Source organism: Typopeltis vanoorti, chromosome 4 (assembly GCF_054136105.1).
Source record: "Typopeltis vanoorti isolate ZY-2024b chromosome 4, IOZ_Tvanoo_1.0, whole genome shotgun sequence".
In the NCBI taxonomy this organism is placed as follows: domain Eukaryota; kingdom Metazoa; phylum Arthropoda; class Arachnida; order Uropygi; family Thelyphonidae; genus Typopeltis; species Typopeltis vanoorti.
In genome coordinates, this window is record NC_143552.1 from 51,521,418 (window position 1) to 51,535,182 (window position 13,765).

Consider the following 13,765-nt stretch of genomic DNA (forward strand, 5'->3'; position numbering starts at 1 on the left):
TACTTGGATTTCGCAAAAGCTTTTGATAGAGTGCCTCATGATAAGTTGACAGTCAAACTAGAGCAGATGGGGTTGGATATTAGATTAGTGCATTGGATTGGAGACTGGCTATCTGATAGGTATCAACAAGTTGTGTATGGGGGTGCAATATCCAGGAAAAGGAAAGTCACTAGTGGAGTGCCTCAGGGATCTGTTTTAGGGCCATTACTATTTAACTTGTATATTAATGATATTGGCGAAGATTTGGATGGAGATATTCAGTTGTTTGCAGATGATGCAAAGTTGGGAAGAACCATAAAGAGTAGTGAAGATGTTGTGGCCTTGCAAGAAGACTTGAATAAATTGAGTGATTGGGCAAGCAAATGGGGGTGTGAGTTCAATGTTGCAAAATGTAAGGTTTTAAAATTTGGAAAACAAAGATGGGATGCAGAATTTATGCTTGGTAAGAATATATTGTTGGAAGTAGAGGAAATAAGAGATCTGGGAGTGATAGTGGATAAGGATCTAAAATTTAGGGGTCACATCGCCAAAATTGTGAAGACAACACAAAGACTTCTGGGAATGATGAGGAGGACACTGACGTGTAGAAGTAGGGAGATTCTTGTTCCATTGTATAAGGCTTTGATTAGGCCACACATGGACTATTGTGCCCAGATTTGGTCACCTGGTTTTCAGAAGGATGAGGAGATGTTGGAAAGGGTCCAAAGGCGACTGACTAAGGTAGTTTCTGACCTCTGGAATGTCGAGTATGAGGAAAGATTGAAAAGATGTAATTTGCAGAGACTAGTGGAGAGAAGGAAGAGGGGAGATATGATAGAGACCTACAAGTTGGTAAGGGTTGCTATAGGATCAATGGTGGAGAAGTTCTACAGCGAATAGTGGGAGATCAGGGGAGAACCAGAGGTCATCCCTGGAAACTGTATAAAGAGGGTGTGAGTAGGGGAGTGAGAGGCAGGTTTTTTTCGTGCAGAGTTGTGAATGATTGGAATGCCTTGCCTGAGAGTGTGGTGTCTGCAAGGAGTTTGAATGTGTTTAAGACCCGGTATGATGAGATGTGTGTGAGATAAAAGGACCTCCTAGATGAGTCTTTGACTCCATGAGGTCTTGTTTAATAATAATAATAATAATAATATATCTTAAAAGTTTCTATCATGTCCCCTCTTGTCTGCCTATCAACTAAACTTTGCAACCTCCTTCAACCTATCCTATTAAGGAGTATTTCACAGATCTGTCACCATCTCGGTCACTCGTCTCTGAATCTTTTTGACCACCTCCTGGTCCCAAAGAACCCCCAGGTGACCAAATCTGTGCGAAGTAGTCAAGATGTAGCCGAATCATAGCCTTATAAAGAGGGATAATAATTTCCTTATCTTTACTTGTTGGTATTTTTCAACATCCAAGTAATTCATTGAGCTATTTTACCAACTTTAGCAATATTCCCTCTGAACTTTAACTCTTGTCCACCATTATTTCCAAGTCCTTAGCCTCATCAGTTTCCTGCAAACCAATACTATCAATATGATACACCATATGCAACCTTTTCAACCTGAAGTGCATAACCTTACATTTTGCAACATTAAATTGATAATCATTATCCTTTGCCCACAATGCCAATTTATTTAAATCATCCTGCAAGATATCTACATTATCCTTATCAATTATTGCTCTCCCCAGTTTTGCATCATCACTAAACAACTGAATATCCCATCTTAAATCTTTCTCTATGTCACTGATATACAAATTAAAGAGTAGTGGCCCTGAGGTACCCCATTAGTCACCATCATTCTCCTAGACTCCACTCCACCATATACTACTCTCTGGTGGCTGTCCATCAGCCATCCCTCTATCCATGCTACTAGTCTCATATCCATTCCCATCCTCTCCAGTTTTGTAATAGTTTTCCATGTAGTATTCTGTCAAATGCCTTGGCAAAGTTGAGCAGAACATGGTGTGGCCATTACCTTTATCCAATTCTGCTGTCACTTTATTATAAAATGTGAATAAGTTACTACAACAGAACCTACCCTTCACAAAGCCATGCTGCTCACTATAGAGTATCACATCCCTATCCACCCACTGTTGTATTTTACCTTTCACCAACTTTTCCAATACTTGAACAACCACTCCCAATATATTAATTGGTCTATAGTTTGCTACCACTGTCTTGGAGCCACCTTTATGCAATGGTACTCTCTTACCCTCTTTCCACTTCCTTGGAACTCTGCCAGAGATGAGACTTAAATTAAACAACTTCATCAGAGGCAATGCCAATTTTCTTGCACATTCAGTGCTACATGGGTCGATATGCTATCCAGTCCCACTGTTGTGTTCACATTCATATTTTAAATGTTGATATGCATCTCTGTAACATCAGCAACAGTAAAATCACCACCTGGATGATACACCTTTGCAAAATGATCACTCAGAAACTGAACTATTTCTTTTGGTTGAGTCACCTTAGTCATTCTACCATAGTCATTTTTCCTCTTACTTGCTACATAATGAAAAAACTCTTTTGAGCTTACTTTGGTCTGTTTGGTTAATTCTCTTTCACAATCTGATTTGGCCTTCCTTACCATACTAGTTAACCTTCTTGCTTGCACCTTGTACTGCTCATGAGTATGCTGATCACTTTTTTCTTTTTATTTCCTCCACAATGTTTTTGTTTTTTTGCAGCTCTTGCTTCATATCCCTACTATAGCATCAGATTAATTCCAACTTAATTCAAACTTTGTTTATCCTCCTGACCTTAGGTATGCAGTCTGATACTGGTACCCTCAAGCAATCTCTGACCACTTGCCATGTACTACTGACATTCTTTCCTTGTAGCTTCTCAAGCCATGGTATTGTCCCAAGATGACTCCTGAGTCTCTCATAATCACCAGCCTTATATCCCCTTCTTGACAGACAACTCCACGTGTTTGGCAACTTCCCAGAACAAGATGGCATGGTCACTCTCCCCAATTGGAGACAGAGTGTCTACCTTGATTATGGATACATCTTCTGATGCTATTATCAGATCCAACACCCTAAACCCACATATCCCCTCTATAACGTGTTGTTTCATGTAATTATCTGTTTCATGTAATGTATTGCTATGCTCCCTTTCCTCTCTCCAATAAATGTCCCCATAGTTAAATTCTCCTATAATAATTGTTCAGCCTACATTCATTGTGCTGATTTGCCAATACATGGCATCTATCATGTTTACTTGAATATAACTCTCCCTCGTATATATATATCTCACACCCTTGATTTTACTTGATGAAAAAAGAAATTAAAAAGTTTTGCATATACCTCACACACACACACACACACACACACACACACACACACACACACACACACACACACACACAAAAGTTTAAAAACTTTAAGAAATAGATAGTGAATGATGTTATGGCAATTTCAAATATTTTGGAATTCAGTTGAAGAAAATCAGCATTTCAACTCAACAATCATCAGCTTGCCTTTGTCATTGAGTCACATGATCTTTTGTTAATACAGAACCAATCATATGCATATGAGAAACTATCTCTCATGTGGGATAGTTTCTGTTGACACTTAGGATCTGAAATAGTAAAACAATTTTTGGATATGAAGACTGATGTAGCCATTATTCCTGGTGATCTTACCTTGTCTACAGCCCTTGGATGTATCAGTCAACAAATACGAAAATTCTACATGGAGTGGCTTGCAATCTGGTGGCTATGACCTGACTCTGGCAGGGAAGATTAAGAGACCATCATTAGAACTGTTGTGTAACTGGATTTTGAGAACTTGGACATAATTTCCCAAGAAATAATTGCCAAGAGTTTTTTAAAATGCCCTGGATTAAAACTGTTTTAATTTACAGAAACATTGTCGTTAAAGATTCATTCAGTTAAATATATCACATGATGAAGGTGAGAGGCTGATTGCGTAAATAACATTGATAATTAAAATTTAAATGCATTCATTTTATAAATAATGTGAGCAATTATAAATTATAATGAATACTGAGGATTTAATGATAAATGTCAATTTAGTTTTTTCCTCAAAAACTTTAGTTTCCAAAAATCCCCACATATCTCGCACCACCATTTTTTAACTTTTTGGGGGAAAAAAAAAAATTGTAAGTTATTACATTCGAATAAATACGGTACATATTACTGTGGATCCCCTGCTCTATAGGAGCATCTAACAATGTATTTTGTCCTGTTTGTCTCTATCTTGCACTACACAGCCTCAAATGAACCATCTCCCTCAGACCTAATATCCTCTTTAACTTCTAATTTTGTTGGTTGTAATTCTGCAGCTATCATCAGCAATACTCCACTTCCTATCCTGTTCCTTCTGTCCTCCCTGAAAATACAATACCCTTTGCATTCTATCCCTGTAACTATATCATTTTCAGTCAACCAGGTCTCAGTGATGCCTATTGGCTGAGTGGTTAGCGTGTCCGCTCTCCAGTCAAGAGGCTGCAGGTTCGAATCCTGCCATGGGCATGGATGTTTGTGATTGTCTGTGGAAATACTAGTGCTGGTGGCCGGGGGTAGATGGTGTTGGTGTAGTTGCAGTCAGTTGGTGGATTGTGAGTGGTGGAAGCAGAGTTGTAGAGTAGATGCCCTCCCTCGATGAGTCTTTGGACTCCCTGGAGGTGACAAATAACAATAATAATAATAATAATATAATCTTTGGCCAAGTTGAGCTTACCAATGTCAAAAACTCGTCACACTTATTCCTGATACTTCTTGCATTAGTATACATGCATTTCAATGTTCCTTTGTACCCATAATTACCCTTGTGTAATGTCATTACCAATCCATTTAAATTGGAGACTTGTGAAATTCCATTTGGCATTGCATAATTATTACTATACCCATGCTCATTTATCACAGGGGTGGCCAGACACATTCTGGGTTTCATCCTCCCTAATATCTCTAGTTTCCCTGGTTTTGCACTACCACACTCTCATTAAACAACATTATCTCCAAACATCTAACTCCAAAACCATTCAAATGCCATCAGTCATATACAAGTCCTTTCATCCATCACACTCACTCCAAACATCAATAAACTGCATACCATTCCTCCTGCACAATCTTCTCACTGACTCATTGGCAATCATGGCCCTTCTTCTCAGTTCTGTCCTATCATACCAAGGTAGCAGACTCACAACCTTTACTTTTCTTGCTCTTCATTTTCGCTTCCACTAACAACTCTTTCATATCTTCTCTCATTGCATATTTCTCACCTTTCAAATCGTTTGTGCCAGCCAATAAAATCAACTCATTCGCTCTATAAAATCAAAACCAGGGATTTGTGAGTGTTGGTGGATAGGGAATTGAAGTTTTTAGAGGGCACATTGCAAAAGTGGCTAAATCAGCTCATCAAATCACTTGGCTTCTGAAAAAACATGCAGAGACAAACAAATTATGGTTATCGAGCCTTGATAAGACCCCATCTGGACTACTGTGCCCAGTTATGGGTGCTAGGGTTTCTTCGTGATGGGGAGGAAGTGGAGAGGATCCAGAGATGAGTGACCAAGATGATAGCAGGTCTGTGGAATGAACCTTATGAGAATAGGTTGAAGATTTGTGGGTTGCATAAATTGGTCGATAGGCGGAAAAGGGGTGATATGATTGAGACATTCAAATTACTGAAGGATTTCTATAAGATTAATCCAGAAGATATTTTTGAAAATAGGACTGGTGGTGGGAGGACTAGGGGCCATGCATGGAAGCTGGGCAAGAATGTGGACAAGGGTGTTAGAGCTAGGTTTTTTACTTGGAGAGTGATGAATGACTGGAATAAGCTGCCAGAGTCTGTTGTGGGTGCTACGACCGTGAATGAGTTCAAGGCAAGGTATGATAGATACTGTGTGAATGTCGAATAGTTGTTCTTGACATGATGTTAGGGCCTCCCTCGATGAGTCTTCCGGGCAACTCCTTGGAGTTGCCCGGAATAATAATAATAATAATAATAATAATAATAATAACTCGTTTGCTCTATTCTTCTGCATACTTACAGCATCACTAACATCATATTCTCAGATAAAGATTTTTTTTTCTTTTCTCAACCTTTGAATAAGCAATAAATATACATTACCTGGGATTTTGATTTCATATTCATCCCATTCTTTCTTAGCTTCTTCTAGCTCCCACTCTGCCTGCAATAAATCTATAATTATTAAAAAAAAAAAAAATTACTTCACACATATAAAAAAATGCAGGTATAGAGATAAAATTAAGAACTTATTTGAAATTATGACTATATTTTAATATGAAATTTTAAAAAATTCAATTTCTGAATATTGTGCACTAAATTTCAGTTCTACTGATCTAATACTGGCAATGCTGTGGACTCTGATGTGTGAGATTTCACATCAAAGCATCTCCTGTACCAAAAAGTAACATATTAAAAGAATAAATTTTTTAAAAAATAGCAAAATGAATTATATGTTTCTAATATGCTACTGCTATTAGAAATAAAGATAATGCAATACTAACAATTATGATTATTTTCTTGATCTCAGTGGATTCACAAGACTCATTATGGAAGATCAATGCTAATCAATAGAAAGTCTATTGTACCTCCTTAAACTTATCCACTGTTTGTATTTTCACCACCCTACCAGGAATATATTCCATGCTCCTACCACTCTCCATACAAAAACCTTACCTCTTACCCTTTTACTCATTATTTCCTTTTGCAACTCAAAAAAATGGTACCTTGTCCTTGTTCCTTCCCCTTGTTCTATCATATGAAAATTCTCTCCAGTGTTAATCAGATAATAACCCTTCAATGACAGCTTAAATGTCACAATGACATCCCTCCTTTGTCTTCTTTTCCACGAACTCTGCAGTCTTCATGCCCTCAGTCTATCCTTATAAAGAATACTGTACAGTCTTGATATCATTTTTGTTATTCTCTTTACCTTCTCCAAAGTTACTTCATCCCCTCCAAATACTGGTGAACCAATTCAGAGATCATATTGCAAAGTTTGTGAAGACAACTCATAGAATTGCTACAATATTGAGAAGGACAGTGACCACAAGAGATAAAAGGGTGGTGATCCCATTGTATAATGCTTTGATCAGACCACATCTGGATTTCCGTGCTCAGATTCTGTGGTTCCCAAATTTCCAACCCTTACATTTAGTTACATTACACTGAAATCCTCATTTCTTACCAATCTTTCCAGCTTATTCAAATCCTCTTGAAGAGCCAAATCTACTGAATATCTCCCTATAGTCCAGTGAAAATATCACTGATTTACATAACAAAGATTAATAGTAATGCCAGTACTGAATCCTGTGGAATTCCACTTGTAAATTTCCTACTCCCTGATATCTATCAGAAAAGCAAGTTACCAATCCAATCCACTAATCTGATATCCAAACCCATATGTTGCAAATTAAATACCAACTTGGCATGTGGAACCTTGTCAAATGCCTGTAAAAAAATTCAAGAAAATGACAATGTATGCTTTACCCTCATCCACTCCACTTGTTACTCTATAGTGAAGGTAGCCAGATTACTAAAACAAGAACGTCCCCTTAACAAATCCATGCTACCTACATAAATAATATTGCCCTCATGCAGTGGCACACCTGGGGGGGGGGACAAGGGACCCTGCCCACTCCTAAAAAAGAAAAAGGAAAAAACAATAGAAAATTTTCCAAAAATCTTTTCCTAATTAAAATTCATTTTTTAATTTATGTTGTGTCGTGTCTTCTATTTCTATATTACTTATGAATTAGTTGTCACATAAGGTGGGAATACCCTATAGCACTCGGGAATCATGGCCGCTGTGAATGCAAGGCGAATGAAGTAGTGCTCAGGCGGACCGAGAGCTACTTTGTTTGCCTGAGCCGGGCCAGAAAAGATCGCATATCATGTATTGGCGATCACTGCAGATACACATTCATAGGTCATATGCAATGCATAGTGTGTATTCTCAAATCGTCTACTCAACTTGGCCCATCCCAAGATTAAATCTTGAGTGCTCGGCCCCCAAGATTAAATCCTGAGTCCACCACTGCCCTCATGTATCCAATTCTATATAAGAGTTCTTGCCAACTTCTCCCAAATCTTAACAACTGTAGAAAAATTACAAACTGGCATATAGTTTGATATCTCCATTCTACCACCACCTTTATGCAATGACACTATCTCACTCTCTTTCCACACTCCAGGAATTTGTCTTGTTAGACAGCCAGGTGAATGACACAGTCGGTTCCACAGCACATTCCCATAAAACACAGTGGTGAAATTCCATCTAGTCCCACTGTCTTTCTGGACTGGTTGGCCGAGTGGCCAACTCCCCTGGTTAGGGAGTGTACCTGCTCCCCAACCAACAGGTCATGGGTTCAAATCCCACTGAGGGCATGGTTGTGACTGTCCTACCTTGTGTACTGCAATAACCTTTATGGCACAGTATGACCTTTGCTGTCCTTGTGCCATTAAAACCATAAATCATCATCCCACTGCTTTACTGATATTTATAATACTGAGTATTATAAATACGTCCTCTTCATTCATTTCCAACACTTTACCACTCCCTATTCTTCCAGGAATAAAGCCTGCAGTACCAGGATGTGGAACACTCTAATAAAGTGATCGTTAAATAGCTCAACTACGTCATCTGCAATGGTCACTTGAGTGCCATCTCCTTCCAGCAAGGTATCTATCCACAATCATTTTCCCTCGTAATGGCCACATAGCAAAAAAAAAAAAAAAAAAACTCCCTGGATTGCAGTGCTAGTCTCCTTTTGTATTCCATTTTTTTTTTTTCTCTCCTTGCTATACTAGTCACTCTCCTAGTCTGAGCCTCTTATATTCCTCACGCAACTCCACAATCCCTTTTTTCATCTGCAAGTGTGTTTAATTTGCAATCTCTTTTACATTGTTCTTTAATATCAGCATTTAGTTTTACATTTTTATTAATTTTATATATAGCCAGCAAAGGTTGGTCAATTGGTAGAGCCTCTGCTACTAATGGCTTACGCAAAACGTTAAGCAAGTTTGAGCGCAGTTAGTTGTTGGAAGGGGATCAATCGTTCGATGCTGTTGGTACACCCTCCCTCGATGTGTCTTTGGACTCCCTGGAGGTGTCAAATAATAATAAATTCCTGTTTAATCATCTATATAACTCCAAATCACTTTATTCTTCAATTGAGATATATATGTACATATATTTGTTGACAACAATAACAGATTTTATATATATATATACAATCTGTTATTGTTGCCAACATTTTTTTCTTAAATTCTTTCACCTAATGTACGGCTGCAAGTTAGTTTCTAAGTCTATGATAGTTGCCGACCTTATAATTCCACATAAATTCTTTCTGCCTTGATACTTCTACATGCATATTCATCTTGCATGTCAGGGCTACATGGCCATTCTCACCAAATGGACACAAGTAAGACATCAGAATAACAATCAGATACTATCATCAAATCTAAAACTCTTGATTCTGTGTTCCTTCCATCACATGCTGCCTTAAATAGTTGTCCCTCGAGAAATTCCTCAATCAATAAAATGATTGTGACAGTTGTCCCTCAATAAATAAAATAAATGTTTCATATATACTTTCCCATTAGTGAGATACCAGCACTTTGAAATATGATAAATTTTTTGTCTGAAAAGTTGATAAATATAAAAAGCATTTTTAATTCTAGCTCCCTTCACTAATTTAGGAAGTTATCCATATTTTATAACTCATAATTGAAAAAAAAAACAAACAGAGAATCTATTTACATTGTGCTGTACCAAAATTTAGGTTAAGGTGAGGGAAATAGTGGCAATGGTTATGAGGCAGTGTGGTGTAACATGGAGGTTGACAGGAAGACATATTTAGTTGGATGTTACTATAGGCCCAGAAATGTGGAGGGTGATGATGAAAAAATATATAAACAACTTAGATTAGTGTACAAAGGAAGGGTAATTATTATTGGCAATTTTAATTATGGTGGTATAGACTGGAATGAAGAGATAGCATTTGGGAATAAGGAAAATGAATTTCTTGAGTGTTCTTCAGAGATAACTATCTCAAGCAGCACGTAAAGGAGGGCACACGAGGAACAAGAGTTTTAGATCTGATCATATCGTCAGAGGATGTAATTATGAGTGCGGGTTCACACTTTCAATCTAATCTAATCTAAAATTAATCAAGGGCACAGGAAGACTTTCAATCTTCCTGTGCCCTCAGTTACATACTGGCTAAGATAGTTTTCTCTAAAGAATTCAAAAAATTCCTTTTCCTTGTTCCTTGATGTAATCTGTTATCATTGAATTAACTTTTAAAAGTTTATCTTATTTCTAATTCATTGAATAAAGTGATTACATTACCTAGATTGAATAGATTAGAAATAAGATTAACTTTGTTGATTTTGAAAAACCCACTATCTTAAGTTTCATCTCTCAGCGTATGCTATACTATAGCAATTTTTTATAAATAAAACGTGAAAAATAAGAATAGCATACATTTCCTAATATGTAGACACAAATGGCATAGAAATAACCATATATATAATACACTGTAAAAAAATAACAAATAAAATGTTTTCACACACACACACACACACATATATAAAGTCACATACCGATTCTTTCCTTATGTTTAAGGTATGCAGGCTTCTGGATTTCAAAATTATATGTTTCAGGAATCTATAAAACATAATATAAAAAAATTGTGTAAGAAATATTATTCAGACTTATTCAAATTCACTGTTAAGTAGTTAAAATATAATGAAGTGATTTAACAACTCTGCTGGATTGGGTGCCAAGTAAATAATGCCTTTTTTTTAAAATCAACTGGCTGTGTTTAACTAATTTTCAGTGCAAGCTGCAAACTGCCAAAGGATTAGATAAAATAGAAATTCAAAGATCATGTATGGTCTTTAGAAATTCTGCAATATCTAATCCTTAACCAATTCACATTACTTATGTGCTGCTGGTTTCAAATCTTTCTCATACAAGATTATCATAATTTTTTTTAAAAAAATTGCTAAAAAAGCATAATACATGCACACTACATAATTAGAAATTAGACTGAGAAAATTAGAAATTACATGCTGCTTGCCTCAATGTGCTTTAACTGCCATACTGGCCTGGATGTGCATATATGTTCATAATTACCTGGATGTGAAGTATCCATTAAAGTCAATATAACCTTGGATATTATAGTAAAATGATATGGATATGAAGCTTATGTTTATGATATATTTGATCCATGTAGCTAGTTGGGCAGTTAAAGGAAGCCTGTATAAATTAGGGGGATTACTGATATCATCACATTATCCTTGAGATCTTAATTACATGCTAAAAACCAATATTCCAAAATGGAAAAAAAAAAAAAAACAACATAATATAATGAAATTTTAAAAACTTGCTGTTTTTTTTTATCAGAAAATAGTGGGAGATCAGGGGAGAACCATTGGTCATCCCTGAAAACTATATAAAGAGGGTGTGAATAGGGGAGTGAGAAGCAGGTTTTTTTCATGCAGAGTTGTAAATGATTGGAATGCCTTGCCTGAGAGTGTGTTTAAGATACAGTATGATGAGCTGTGTGTGTAATAAAAGGACCTCCCAGATGAGTCTATGACTCCATGAGGTCTTGGGGTAATAATAATAATTATTATTATCTAACAAGCAGAGAACCTAGGAAGAACTATGGGATTAATCAGGATTCCTAGGCTGTAATTAAGGAGTATAAAAAAAAGTTAACAGATAAGAGTGATTCAAGTAAATATGCATGCACATGTGGCAGAAATAAAATACTATATGAGATGGCAGTGTCCAGAACATCTAGCAATTAACTAACACCTTTGAGTGCATTTCAAAATTATATGCTTCAGTAATCAACTCATATGCTCTGAGATCAACTCATCCAACTCAAAGCCATGAAAATGTATGAAAAATCAGAAATGAGGGTTTGGTTGTCATAACCTTAAGAACAACCAATTCATTTGAAATAAAATCATAAAGAATACACTTTCATAGTGTTGAGAGCAATGTAGTTGGACTGATGAAAATTGAAATAAGGCATTCTTGTCAAATCAATTTGGATGTATAGATTTTTTTTTCTTTGAAAATAGCAGGACTAAAAGCCATGGACAAGCTTTCTGCTATACAACTTAGGAAGAGAACTAGTTACCTACCTCTCTCCAGGACTCCACTCCTACATATGCTATTCTTTGATATATGTCCATCAACCACCTTCTTATCCAAATCACCAGCTTAATATCTATCCCCATTTGCCCCGATTTATGAAAAAGAGTTCCATATGGCATCCTGTCAAATGCTTTTGCAAAGTCCAGCAGTATTACTGAAACGCCATTTCCATTATAATTCAATTGTCACTTTATTATAAAAAGTAAGCAAATTACTGAAGCAATGCCTACCCTTCACATAACCATGCTGACTCTTATAAAGCATCATATTTTAATCCACCTAGTCCTGAATTTTGTCTTTTATCAACTTCTCCATAATGACTGGCTCTGACTGGCCCATAATTTGCTACTACCTCTGTCCTGAAGCCAGGCATCTTCCCAGAATAGAGGCTTTAAATTCATCTAATCACTTGCTGTATATGCATTAAGGTTCTGCAATACTGTAAATATCTCCAATTCATCTACCCACTATTCTCAAATCAGTCAATGTCACACATGGAATGACAATACCTCCATCTGGATTGTAAAACCTTGCAAAACGATCACAAATTAACTAAACTATTTTATTTGCATCTGTTACCTCCTTAATACCATTTGCACTTGTTAAAGTTATCCTTTCATAGCCATTTCTCTTTACTTGCCAGATAGTGAAAGAACTTGCTAGGATTTCTTTTGGTCTCATCAGCTAGCTTTCTCTCATAATTAGCTTTGGCCTTCCTTACCACACATTACTCTTCTTGCTTGTGCCTTGTACTGCTCATGGGCATTCTGATCACTTTTTTTTTTTTTTTAATAATCCCTCCACAACCTTTTTTTTGCCTGCAACTCTGGGTATACATTCTGATACTTCCTTGACCACCTCTCATGCACACAAACATCTCTCCCCTCCAAATTCTTCTATCATGGCACTGCTGAAAGCTGATTCCTCGGCTTGTCATAATCACCTGCTTTGTAATTCCACATATATCCCTTCTTAACAGAAAATTCTGTATACCCATGTCAAAACTACATGACTGCTTTCCTCGGCCAGAGGTAGTATGGCTATATTAGCTACTAGCTTCTCTGATGCTATGACCAGATCAAGCGCTTGCACTATCAAGCCTCAAGTCTCCTCCAGTACATGTTGTCAGTAATTCATATGAGGCTATGATCAGGCCTCATATGGATTATTATGCACAGATTTGGTCACCTGGTTTTCATGGTGATGAGAATATATTACAAAGGATCTGGAGAAGATTCTCTAAGGTGGTTATTGGTCTTTGGAATGTAAGATATGAAAGCAGATTGAGAAAATGCAGTTTGTAGAGTCTTGTGAATAGGAGGAAGATGGGGATATGATTGAGACATATAAGATGGTCAGGGATTATTACCAAGTTAATGTGGAAGAAGTTCTTCATAGAATGGAAGAGGTAGAGCAGAGCAAGAGGCCATTCCTGGAAAGTATATAAGGAGGGTGTAAACAAAAGGCGTGAGGAGCAGGTTTTTTGCATGGAAAATGATTGGTAAGCAGAATGCACGATGTACCTCCTGCTATAAGTCTTTTGATTCCATGGAGGTCTAGAGTTAATAATAATAATTTCATAGCAGCAAATAAATTCCATTT

At 36.8% G+C, this 13,765-nt stretch overlaps 1 protein-coding gene across 5 annotated transcripts in view; it reads right to left on the reverse strand.

The window, feature by feature from the left end:
• Positions 1–13,765, reverse strand: part of LOC150107295 (ELMO domain-containing protein 3-like) — a 287,770-nt gene that overhangs the window by 230,393 nt on the left and 43,612 nt on the right. For all 5 annotated transcript variants that reach the window (XM_090391155.1, XM_090391154.1, XM_090391150.1 and 2 more), the window contains exons 3-4: positions 10,594–10,657; positions 6,091–6,162 (exon numbers count right to left, since the gene is read on the reverse strand). In XM_090391155.1, coding sequence (XP_090247281.1) covers positions 6,091–6,162; positions 10,594–10,657 — 136 coding nt within the window. The remainder of the gene's footprint in view (positions 1–6,090; positions 6,163–10,593; positions 10,658–13,765) is intronic.